Genomic DNA, 12,539 nt, shown 5'->3' with positions numbered 1-12,539 from the left:
AAAGGAATGCACACTTACAGTGGCATGTGGAGTCCAGGGTTCAGCCAGCCAGCACCAGTAGACACTAGTTCAGTGCTGGGGAAGCTCCAGGTAAAGGTAGCTAATGATCAGGTCTAGCCCACGCCGGACCACCGGCCGCTACGGCCTGACTGTTCCTGCCGGCATCGGCATCAGACGCAATCTTCTTGTTGCTTGTTGAGTTTGTTATACTAGTACCAAGTTCAGTGTCGTACCTTAGGAATACGGTCTGTATAACTAGGTGTATATACAGCTACTAATGAAGCTTGCTAAACTATGGAGAGAGATTGATCAGTACATGCATGCAGCTTTCACATGCACTAGTTACTCCTAACTTGATTTGACTGTGGACAGGGGATATGATATTTGGCTTTGATAACACTGGATTTCCATTTGGAGGAGGGTCGCCGTCAAATTATACTACCTAGGTCGGTTCCGAAGTGGGTCATCCAGAGAGCGACCATCGACATGGAAACGACTGTGGGACCAACCAAAGTAATTAATTAATTCTTCTGCATGATCATAGGGCATATCCCCACTTGGATCCGTAGGTTAATCTGAGTGATTTGAAATAAGGCTGGTTGTAGTGGGGAGTATCATATACTAGTATCATGCATATGATACTAGTCTACGATACTACACCCCTAATGCATAGTATCATATGTTAGTATCATAGAGGACTATATTTTTTACCATGCATGACACAAAGTAGCACATCATTTAATATGATACGGTATCATGATATGATACTCGAGCTTCTCTTTCTTCATTTAATTCTATGCCATCTCATCAAAATTGCTTAGTTGGCATGCATGATACTACCTATGATACTCCCATTATGGACAGCCTAAGCTCCACGCCTCCACCCTGGGACTGCTGCTATGCTACGTGCTCTACTATTTGGTGCATGTGGCATTTCGCAGAGAGAGAGGGAGAGATTAGTTGTAGCTAGTTAGAGAGAGAGTTGTAGCGTTCCTGACTCCAGCTCCCATGAGTGGCTGGCAGTGGGCCGGCCCTCTAGAACGCCACCATATATGTGGGAGGCAACCCCGTAGCCCCCGTTACATTTCACTCCACTCCACCTCCTCCCTCCCCCTCTCCTCCATCCTCTCCGGCCGGCCACATCTGAGAGAGACGCATACACGCCAGCACGAGCAGGGCCGGGAGAGGGAGCAAGCCTCGGACGGCTCGGACGGCGCCGTAGCGGGCGGTCGCTGTTGGTGGCGGGTGGAGGTGGTGGCGGTTACGGTGGAGAAAGGCGCGGAGCGGGGTGGCCAATTGGGAAAGGGCACCAGGAGATCCAGGGCTCCCCGGATTTCAGCCAGACTTTGCCCGCAATCCATCCGCCCTTTCCGCCGGTCGGTGTCCCATCCGTGCGTGTCCCTCTCCCCCTCCGCCCCGGCGAAAGCGAGACGACACAGCGTGCGTGCCTATATAGCTTCAACTGCGTGATCAAGCCCAAGCTGCCTATAGCTAGCAAGCTACGAGTTGGTGTGGTAAGAGGAGATATAGACCGGCCCTCTATCTTCTGTATATATTCTTCTTATCTAGCTAGCTGCCTTCTCTTGCGGTGCGGCCTGTGTATAAATTCGGGCGGCGCTCGTCACACTCGTTGGGTAAGGAGCGCCTGCTCTTTCTCTCTCTTTGGATCGATCGAAGGTACTTGAGAGAGGTTGCCAACTGATCAAGTTGGTTCTCTGATAGGCGCAAGGAGAAGTACTTACTACACGAAGAATCTGCAAAGACCGTGCTCTGATAGGCTGGGGCGTGCGCTGCCGCTGATCAGGCTTCTGTTCTTCCTCTAGTGCGATATGTAAGACTCTCTCTCTCTCTCTCTCTCTCTCTCTCTCTCTCTCTCTCTCTCCCCCCCCCCCCCCCCCCCCCCCCCCCCCCCCCCCCCCCCCCCCCCCCCCCCCCCCCCCCCCCCCCCCCCCCCCCCCCCCCCCCCCCCCCCTCTCTCTCAATGAACCCACTTGTATGGTTTCTAATTAACATGCATTCATGCACTAACCTCCTTGCACTGATTATCTCCTCTACATGTTTTCATCGGTTGAAGATTTCCAAATTTGTTTTTCTGCATTGCTGGTGTTTTTTATTGTGGACCTGTGGTAGTGCCCCATACGAAGTCTTCACTCCAATAGATCAAATTCGGTTGATCCTAATGAGTCCCTCCACATGGACTCAGCTAGCAGAATGCACTCATTCCGAACCTGCAGTTAACTGTATATCCACCTGTAGAGTACAATTTTTCTTTTCTTTTTTGCTTCTCTATGGATGAATTGGGTTTGGGGTCACCCTTTTCCTACATGCCGCTCTTGTTCTATGAAGGTGGTTTCATTGTCCGCTGAAAGTATTTGTTATTTTATGCAGTACCTGCCTTAGTTTCATAAAAGGAAGTCCTGGGAAGGAGGCTTAAGAGCATGCATAAATTTGGATACATTTTCAGTGCCAAAACGGATATTCTATATCTTGTTTAGCCTTTTATCTGTGTTCCCATATTAATCCCATGTCATACTACCCAAATTTTGTTTGAAGCATCGTATTTTGCTCATACGCTAGCTCGATCATGTAATATATCTTTCGGCTGAAAGGTCCATCTACATGTGTGTTCACAAACCTTAGCTTCCTTGACACAAAAGTAACCTGGCAAGAACATTGAATTAATCGGGTTATCGTATATGTGATGAGAGTCTGACACTTTTTATCTACTGTCATGATTGCTTGCTTTTTCTTGAAATATCATCAATCCCATTGAAATGGAACAAAAGCTTCTCATCCAGTTGTAAACGAAATATACAGCTAGTGTGCCCATCTACCAAACTTGGGTACAAAGCAACATGTTCACAAGAAAATATACATAAGAAGCTAACTAAAAAGAACATTTGTTTTGTTTTGTTTTGTGAGGAACTACAACTGAAACACCTCATTTTTTAAATTTTATTTTGCTATATATACCATGTGCCCTAATTGAGCTTCCTGCTTGAAAACTTGTGAGAAAGCAGTGTATGTAATTGGGAAAAGCTTGTATGTGCTATTCAATCTTATTACTGTTTTATTTTCTTTGTGATGTAGTCACGCTGATAGTGGAATAAAATGGACACTTTCTCCCATGTTCCGCCGGGTTTCCGGTTTCATCCTACCGACGAGGAGCTCGTTGATTATTACTTGAGGAAGAAGGTGGCATCCAAGAAGATTGACCTGGACGTCATAAAGGACGTCGATTTGTACAAAATCGAGCCATGGGATCTCCAAGGTAACTAACTAATTAATCGGCACATTTTTGTCAGCCCATGCAAACATGAATCACAAACACTGAACTCATTGATCGATCTGCCGTGCCCCGATTAATGGTAATTTTGGCTAAGCAGACAAGTGCAAGATTGGCATGGAGGAGCAGAACGACTGGTACTTCTTCAGCCACAAGGACAAGAAGTACCCGACGGGCACCCGCACCAACAGGGCGACGAGCGCCGGGTTCTGGAAGGCGACGGGGAGGGACAAGCCCATCTACACAAACCACTGCCTTGTCGGAATGAGGAAGACCCTCGTCTTCTACAAGGGCCGTGCGCCCAACGGTCAGAAGTCGAACTGGATCATGCACGAGTACCGCCTCGAGACGAACGAGAATGGAGCCACGCCCGTATGTATTATTCGTCGTTCCATCCTTACCTTTATGCATTTCACTTGCTAACCATGGCTGGTTTGATCGTTCAGGAGGAAGGATGGGTGGTCTGCCGGGTGTTCAAGAAGCGAGTCGCGACGGTGCGGAGGATGGCAGATATGAACTCGCCTTGCTGGTTCGACGACCATGGCGCTGGAGGTGGGTTCATGCCGGACCTCGACTCGCCGAGGCAGCTCGGGTACCAGCACCACCACCCCCAGAACTTGGCACCGTACCACAGCCAGCAGCAGCAGCAGTACCACTGCAAGCCGGAGCTGGAGTACCATCACCTCCTGCCGCAGGAGGCCTTCATGCAACAGCTTCCTCACCTGGAGAGCCCCAAGCCTACTACGGCCTACATTGGCCACGGCAGCAGCGGCGGCATCCTGTCGTCGACCAGCAATCACCCCCTCGCGCATGACGGGCCCTCCAGGTTCGCAGCGCAGCAACCGCCGATGGACCATGCGCTTTACACTGGTGAATCGTCGGCCACCGACTGGAGGTACCTCGACAAGTTCGTCGCGTCTCAGCTGTTCAGCCATGACGGTACCAATCCCAAGGAGCAGGCCACTCACTCCAATGCAGCAGTCCAGGTGTTTCAGGCAGAGAACAAGCATGAAGAGGCCCTGGACTATGCTTCGACATCTGCCGGCCTAGGCTCGGCTCATCTGTGGAAATAGCATGCACAAGCAAGCACAACTCCATTGGACATCCTACACAATTTATACAATCCAGACCTGATCTAGTGTACAAATATAGCTGGCCATGTATGCCATGATTAATCATGGTATATATATGCACACACACATATATATACATAATAAATATGTAACCGAAGTGGTTATGTAGTATCTATAGTAGTACTATTTGGTATCAGGTCTCTGGACCTGATGCTAATAAGGTAGCCGAAAGTTGAGGCTAAGGGGCTTCAGTGACTGACTTGACCATTTTGTGAAAATAGTCAAGCTGTTGATGGACGTCTATTTTGTGCAGTCCATCACACAAACGGCAGCTAAGGACACTGCCGATGCACCAACAATGTTTTACCAACTCTATATATGTACCATGTATCTCTCAATTCATTGAAACGGAATGGAAAGTATATTTATTGACAAAACTGCTTTTACTCCTCTGGTCAGATAGCTAGGATACACTAGAGAATGAAGCAATTGGCACTTTTTTTACAGCGACAGGTGCGTATAATATGTTATGATACATGTACATAGTTTACAGAAGGCATCAAAATATTTATTCAGTGTCAATACTTTACCTACATTCCTCAGTTTACCTTTTTCCCGAAGATTCCCTAGTTTAACTGATTCCCTTGCATTGTCACAACATTCGGAGAAAAGAAGATGAAAAGGCTGGATTCTATGAATTTCTGATCCATTCTGCTTTGTCTTTCACCCAATCTTCAAATTTTCCATACATATACAGCATTAAGTGCTCAACTTTTACCGTATACTGGATCAATCCCCGTTACTTCGCATCACACAAACCACTAGCTTCATCACAGAAACCATCACGGTCCAGAAGTTTAGGTGGCGGCGCACTTAAAAGAGGGGAGGAAGGGCTCCCATATGCGTTGCGGCGACTGTTGCCACATCCAAGGCTTTTCCGGGTGCTGACTCCAGTTATAGGATTTGTCCCACTTGCATATTTGCACAAAGCCTACAGTTAAGAATTATCAGAATCGGCATCTTCTATATGTGTGCCTAAGCTCTAGAAAGAGAACTCACGAAAACATTGAAGATCGACCCTGATGATCACCAGAGTAGGGCGATCCTTTGGTATATCATGGTTTCATGGAGATTCTAAATACGGAACAATATATTCGAATAGTGCAGTCAGAATTGACTTTATTACTCAGTGGACATATGAACAATTTCCTTTTTCTTCCTTCTACAAAGTGCAGCTTCTGTTCAGAGTTTATGGGCGAGCTCTTACAAACTAGACACATTAATCCAATAGGAAGAATTCACAAAGCATAAATGATTGTAACACTTGAAAACAGGAACGAAAGGAAAGATGCCTCTGAAAGAATTGAAGTGCTAAACTGTTTATCATGGAATCATGAAATTTACAAATGCTTTTTAAGGTCATAAACCTACATGGCAGAATTATGCGATAATACTGGGATAAAAGCAAATATGTACCAGTTTCTGTGGTAGGTCAATAACAGCATCGCTGAAGTCAGCACCTTCAATGGTTGCTCCACCGAGATCACTACGTGTAAGGACAGTCCGTGAAAGCACAGCATTTGTGAGATTAGCTTCATTGAGAACCTGTCCATAATAATTCAATGTTCAAAACTTGCTTAAAGGTAAATCTGCCATGGAATTATTTATTTGGACAACTATCCCTATTGCAATTAAAACAGGAGAAATGGCTCCAGTAGCCATCATAAGTGAATGGATCACTGAACTTGACTTCACATTTGCAAATCTGACGAAGCATATGCATGCATATAGCACTAGAAGCATATAAGAATGTCTGACTGCTCTGGCCAAGATGTATGCTTCACTACATTTTTTTCACACCCCAATGACAAATTCTAAACATGCACAAATGAATACAAAGGCACGCTTACTCCTTATTTTGTAAAAGCCTCTGGATCAATATGAAACCACTGGGTAATGTTCAACAGGAGATAAAGTGTCCACTAGTGTGTGAAATTATTCTTTGTTCTTGAAAATATTGGCAGGATAAATGCATGATAGTTAACATTGGAAATGGCATTTTTATGTACAAAGGAAGAGACAAAATTAAAATATGCTGATGCAGGCAGCAGCACAAGAGAGCAATCACTGTAGCCCACCCGACAAGAGGCTAACGCCTTAACAGCAAATTTGGACTGTCGAATGCTCTGTGCTAGTGGTTGGCATCCTGCTTTATGAGAAGGGCAAAGGAGTTTTAAGTCACTTTCTTGGTGATCAAGGTTTGACGGTTTCTCGCCTTCAGTATATTCAATCAAGAGTAAGATAATGCAATTGGAATATATTTTATTGCTTGTCTGCATTTTCCTAGAGCATCTTTCCAAGCATTTAGTAATGGTGGATGAGAACTCGATGTTTAAATTGTTATTACAGAGAATGCCCATCTTAGACCTTTATTCCATACTTGTGTCAATGTTAAACCTTGGAAGTTTACGGCTGGACTTGTCTGACTATTCATTACTAGATTCTCAAGACACTCATATACACTTGAACATCATAACCAAGAAATGCAGACAGAGATTAAAAAAACACATGAGAACAGAAGAGATGGTGAAGCAGCATGTTCCAGAACACCCCATACATATATAGAAGCAGAAAAGACATATGATCACATTGAATTTCTTAGTTAGCAATCACATCATCAACCAATTGTAGTTTTCGATACAAAAGTTTCCATTTCACGAGCCTTCTATATTTCTTTATTTTGAACAGGAAATGGTGGGGAAACCCCACTTGAAGATAACATTTATTTCAGTCTTCTGTTCTATTTGATCGTTCAGATAATTAGATATTTCGGTGCTGTTAAAATTTCATGCATGAATGACACAAACAGAAGACAATAGTATAGAGCTGGCACCAACAAATTGGGTTTTACTCCGACATCTTGTCTTGCCGTAAATTATTAAGCAGTGTTATCATCATAATAATTCATTGCTAAAGAAAAATAAAATACATTTCATCGAAATATTAAGGTTGGCATAGCAATTTATTTCTGTAGGACACATCAACACATACAGTCTACAGGACCATGACAGTATGCACTACATGTATGGTTACATGCATTTGCACAGATTAGCTGCTAATTAAAACAGCCATGATCAAGCTAAAGAAACCATTCTGGTTTTACCATGCGATCCATTAAAGTGTCACTCAAATCTGCACCTGCATGAAACCAAAACAGCAGTATCGTGAAAATCATTTCATGAATATCCACATGAGAAGATTTAAGTACCGCGTGACAATATTGATTGTAGTCAAAACCACTAGGGTAAAAGTCACAGAGAATCCTACTATAACTTTCCTGTGCCGGTAGCTAAAGCATTATTAGTACCATAGTGATTCAACTTGGAACCAAAAAAAGGCAATGAACTTCATAGTTAGCTTCCTTCGCTGAGTTTATACTTAGAAGAAATAGTGGAGTTGCTTGTAAGTGTAGTAGCTAGAGTGATCTAAAATATCTCTACTGTAGACCTGTAGTGGTCTCCCTGATAAGGCACATCAAAGGACCGCTGATTACTAAAGGAAGGTGATTAATTATGTGGACTGAGGACATTGCACACATCAATTATAATAACATTTGGGAGGACGGCTAACATCTCCAAGAGATGAAAAGGTGTTACTACACTTACCTGTGAAATTCGCTCTGAAAGCAACAGCCTTTTCCATATAGGCACCATTGAATGTGGAACCACTAAAATCTGATTCCCTCATATCAGCAGATGTGAAGTTCGCCCGCCTACATTAATAACTGAGGTCTTAGTTAAAGGCGAAACAATGAATAGGAAAATCTACTCTTATTTCAGTTATCCATGCTGACAAAAAAATGTTGGAGATAAGCATCACAATAACTGCTACATTGTTCCCCTAAATACAGCTTATTGTTGCAGATTATATTATTTTTCTTGAACATGCATCTAAATGCACACCAATTGTATTTTGATGCAGACTTATGGTAATTTTGGTTGAACATTTGGACTGCCTTTCCTCCATTATAAGCAAACTTTATACAGAGAGATCTTGACATATACTAGAAGGACAAACCAATTGGCAAGACAAACCAATCACCAGTATTTCAGAATGCATCGTCCACCTAGGATCTAAGGTCTAAAGAATGTGACTTTCCACCGACAATACAAGCACGACCATATAAGATTGAGCTAGATAACTTCAAATACCTTTTTTTGTATAGAATGCAGTATCTTAAAAACAAGGATATAATATTTGAGGTGCACAAGTATCTACTTTGAAGTTTTCTGGGGTGCATAAATATGTATACTTCTGTTTTGAAAAGAAAAATAGTACACTTCCATAAAAACAACATTGATTTAAGGCCCAAGAAGTCACAAAGCAAGCAATTCTTCTGCTGCATGGATAATTTTTTTAGAACTTCTATTTGCTTCATTTGGAAGGGGAGCCTTGGCGCAGTGGTAAAGCTGCTGCCTTGTGACCATGAGGTCATGGGTTCAAGTCCTGGAAACAGCCTCTTACAGAAATGTAGGGAAAGGCTGCGTACTATAGACCCAAAGTGGTCGGACCCTTCCCTGGACCCTGCGCAAGCGGGAGCTACATGCACCAGGTTGCCCTTTTTTTTTCTATTTGCTTCATTTAGTCCCTAAAAGTTACTCCCTCCGTCTCATAATGTAAGACATTTTTTGGCACTACACTAGTGCCAAAAAACGTCTTACATTGTGGTACGGAGGGAGTACATGTCAGTAGCAGAATTTGACATAGAGGCATGCACGAATTTTAATTTGTCTATATACCCCTATATAGTGTGAGAATAACTTTGAAAGATGGTCGTTGGATGAAGCCAATCCGACGGTGTAAAGATGGCAAATCCGAGCACTACTGGCCGTTGGATATCATCTACATTCCACCAGATTCTGCCACATGTACAATCTAGAAGACTCCATGGTTGAACTTAAGCATAATGCACAAACCTCAAAACACAAGCACTTCTCCTTTGTTCTAGAATCTTCCGTATAATAATTGCCTAAATTTTTTTCTAAATGAATTGCCATTATTTCTTTTTACTTTATGCTTTACAATGCACAATTCCATGAATCTTAAAATAGATTAACTTTTTTATAGAACTAATTGATTTTGAATGAGATGAATTATAATAATTAAACGAACATCTACATCATGCATATATGACTCAAAGCTTACATGCTATAGTGTGATATTTATTCATAATTTGGTTGTCAAATCTCATTCGTGCAATGCACATGTACCTTACTGGTATAGTCGTATAGATAAATTTAAGAATGGAACTGAAAATAAATTAGAAACCAACCTGAAGTTTTCGTTAACATGCACAGTGTTTCTGCAAAAACCACAGAAGAGGACAGCATCAGCAACCCAGTGCAGAAAAACGAGCAGGAACAAGAGACGGAAAGATGCAGGCGGCGAGTGGTACTTGAGGTCCGCATTGCCGAACTGCGCGGCTGAGCCGATGCCAAACTCCCCCCTCTGGTCCGCCTCGTACTTGTTCAGATCCGCGTGGGCAGGCATCGCTACGACTACGGCAGCCGCGAGGGCTGCAGAGACCGCTACGCGCCACCTCGGCGGCGCCGGCGACGTGTTCGACGCATTGCCGCCGCGGGGGCGGTCGGTGGTCGCCTGGCAGGAGATGCGCTGTAGGCGGCCTGAACGACACAGCGTGAGGGGAGCGGAAGTCTTAGGACGAGCGGCGGTGGCGGCAAGAGGGGAGGTGGAAGCGAGAGCCATGGCGGATTAGGAAGGAGGGTGAGGTGGGGAGTGGACGGGTGGTGGCTCGCGCGCGAACACGTAACGGGCAGCACAGCCATCGGACGGGGAGCACGGGGAACGGGGAGTAAATCCAGTGGTCGCAGATATTTGGGCCCTCGTATTGTTTTTGGGCCATTTCTCTATATAAATAAAAGCCCATCTTTCATCTAAAATATAAAAGGGCATTGCCATTGGCCCATAATTTCTACATTATGCGCGTGAGCTATATCTCGCTTAATCAGTCAATTGATCTTGTCCCTTCATGTAGACCTGACACAAGATGTGATGTCCAGGAGCAGCGTGTCGCCAAATGGGCTAGAGCATCCTATATTTTTATAAGACCGTTTAGACATTTAAGACAACACTCAAAACAGTTTAATTTCAGCTGTCTAAAACATTTTATAAAAGTGAACGGAGAGAGTATATGTTTTGATGCATATTTTCTTTTTCATACACATTATACATTTTTGGTACACATCTAAAACATTTTTCAAACACATGATTAATATTTTTCTTCAAACATTTATTTTGATGTCAACTATTTTTCATACACGTTGTAGATGTCTTGTATACATTAGAAGCATTTTTATACAGACAATTATTTTAAAAAAATAGCTTTTTTATGTCTACTTTTTTACATAATTTGTATACATCAGGAACATTGTTTAATAAATGTGTAGCTTGCTTCAAATACATTATTAACATTTTCACATATTTATGTTTTGATGTCTATTTTTTCATACACGATGTACGATTTTCATAAACATTACACACATTTTTTAATACATGAATACAAAAATCATTTTATGTTAAGATGTCTGCTTTTTCATACATGTTATACACTTTACATACACCTTGTATATTTTCTTTATACATCAGGATTTCTTATACATGTTTAATTGTTTCTAATTAACATTCTTCCATATAATGTTTTGAAGACAACTTTTTTCATACACGTTGTACCTTTTTTTGTATACATAGGAAAAAAAAATCTGCACACGTTTAACATTTTTCAAATGTAAGATTAGCATTTTTTTTCAAAATTTATGGGAAATGATCTTTGTAATTTATATTAATAATATTTCAAAATATGAACAATACTGAAAACACAAACAACTAAACGAAATAAAAATGTGAAAATAACGAAAGAAACAAACGATTCTCGCAAAAAAACGAAAGAAACAAACGAGCGCCTAGTGATGAGGACATGGCTACCACACTTACACCCACAACCCCTACTACTATACCTATTGGACCAATTACTAGAGCTCATGCACATCGGTTAAATTATCAGGTACTTTCGTTTCTTGATAATGTTTTTAATGTTCATGAGAATATGATGTTGCCTAATTTAGATACATTTGTGTTGCTTACAATTGAAGGGTCAGGCCTGGACAAGAAGAATTGAACATTGAAGCATGATCAATCATGGAGATGAAGGTGTGTGCGAAGAGAACAAGAACGGAGGTGCCAGTGAAAGATTTACGCACTTTGAAGCTACCATGATGATATCTGGAAGATGGACGAAATATACAAAATGGATATTCATAAATTTCATCCATAGCTTATTATTGGTGTTGCGTCACCTTATTTTTGAGTCAGACCCATGTATTTTTGAAGTACACTTAATAGGCAGTTTTAAGAATCCATATTAATAGGGAAAACGACTTAGGATAGAATTTAGTCCCACCTTGCCAAGGATGGACGATATTCCTCTCTGTCTCTCTATAAAGGCAACCCTTAGGGCGTCGTCTTACAATTGGATTTTAATTAGTTAAAAGTGAGCTGTTGCTGTAATTTCGTGTACTTTATTTGTGTCCAATGACCAGGCCAAGACCATTTTTAGAACCTCACTTTTATCAATATTTGGATTACTTTATCATATTCTTGTTTGTTTTTCAATTGCTTGCGGAATAGACCTTCGTGGTCAGGTTGATCGTGCTTGTGATCAATAATCTTTCGAAGTTGGTTTAGCGATTGCTAAGGCGCAACATCGTTCCGCGTTTGTAGTCGGATCATCAAAGTCATCTCCACCAAATTGATAGTTATCATTTCACCGAAAGATCGGCACTCTCGCCTCTATCACTAAGCCCCGGGCCGTGGGGCCGGCGCATTGGCACATGCGATTCAGGCAAACCCTCAAAGCATAGTCCCGAGACCTCCACTTCAGCTTCTTTAGCTCCAGTTAGGCAACCTGGCGCTCACGTGTTGCTCGCCTGCGCTTGGCCCAACAAGCGCCAATGGTTCCTCGCATCGCTCAGGTCGCTTGTCTCTTCCATCGCGCTCATATATTTGATCACTTGGGTCGATGGTTGATCGGTCATCCATGGACCAGTGAGCTCTTGACCAGTCAACATTTGACTTTTATAAAAATAACTTTGAAAAATTAGGAA

At 42.5% G+C, this 12,539-nt stretch overlaps 2 protein-coding genes across 3 annotated transcripts; one reads left to right on the top strand and one right to left on the bottom strand.

Annotated features, from left to right (window-relative positions):
* Positions 1–1,108: 1,108 nt before the first annotated feature.
* On the top strand, positions 1,109–4,796 carry LOC123127849 (NAC domain-containing protein 7). 2 transcript variants are annotated; one of them, XM_044547706.1, is made up of 5 exons: positions 1,109–1,634; positions 1,723–1,831; positions 3,091–3,271; positions 3,387–3,658; positions 3,733–4,796. In XM_044547706.1, the coding sequence occupies exons 3-5, from the start codon at positions 3,112–3,114 to the stop codon at positions 4,357–4,359; spliced, it is 1,059 nt and encodes a 352-aa protein (XP_044403641.1). In that variant the 5' UTR covers positions 1,109–1,634; positions 1,723–1,831; positions 3,091–3,111; the 3' UTR covers positions 4,360–4,796. The 2 variants fall into 2 exon arrangements, with proteins under 2 accessions (XP_044403641.1, XP_044403642.1); XM_044547707.1 differs by having other exon boundaries at positions 1,109–1,831.
* A 44-nt stretch (positions 4,797–4,840) lies between these two features.
* On the bottom strand, positions 4,841–10,205 carry LOC123127850 (thylakoid lumenal protein TL20.3, chloroplastic). The gene is made up of 6 exons (XM_044547708.1): positions 9,815–10,205; positions 9,692–9,721; positions 8,025–8,131; positions 7,523–7,557; positions 5,836–5,964; positions 4,841–5,350 (listed from the first exon to the last, which is right to left on the bottom strand). Exons 1-6 carry the CDS (start codon positions 10,123–10,125, stop codon positions 5,159–5,161), a joined length of 804 nt encoding a protein of 267 aa, XP_044403643.1. The 5' UTR covers positions 10,126–10,205; the 3' UTR covers positions 4,841–5,158.
* Between the last annotated feature and the right edge of the window lie 2,334 nt (positions 10,206–12,539).

Source organism: Triticum aestivum, chromosome 6A (assembly GCF_018294505.1).
Source record: "Triticum aestivum cultivar Chinese Spring chromosome 6A, IWGSC CS RefSeq v2.1, whole genome shotgun sequence".
Classification (NCBI taxonomy): Eukaryota; Viridiplantae; Streptophyta; class Magnoliopsida; order Poales; family Poaceae; genus Triticum; species Triticum aestivum.
This window is presented reverse-complemented; position numbering and strand designations above follow the sequence as displayed.

Coding starts and splice junctions, on each gene's coding strand:
- LOC123127849 (XM_044547706.1), top strand. CDS start 3,112: ATGGACACTTTCTCCCATGTTCCGCCGGGTTTCCGGTTTCATCCTACC. Junction 3,272..3,386: donor CGAGCCATGGGATCTCCAAG/GTAACTAACTAA, acceptor TTGGCTAAGCAG/ACAAGTGCAAGATTGGCATG. Junction 3,659..3,732: donor ACGAGAATGGAGCCACGCCC/GTATGTATTATT, acceptor TTGATCGTTCAG/GAGGAAGGATGGGTGGTCTG.
- LOC123127850 (XM_044547708.1), bottom strand. CDS start 10,125: ATGGCTCTCGCTTCCACCTCCCCTCTTGCCGCCACCGCCGCTCGTCCT. Junction 7,558..8,024: donor TTTCAGAGCGAATTTCACAG/GTAAGTGTAGTA, acceptor GGTTTCATGCAG/GTGCAGATTTGAGTGACACT. Junction 5,351..5,835: donor TTGACCTACCACAGAAACTG/GTACATATTTGC, acceptor TCTTAACTGTAG/GCTTTGTGCAAATATGCAAG.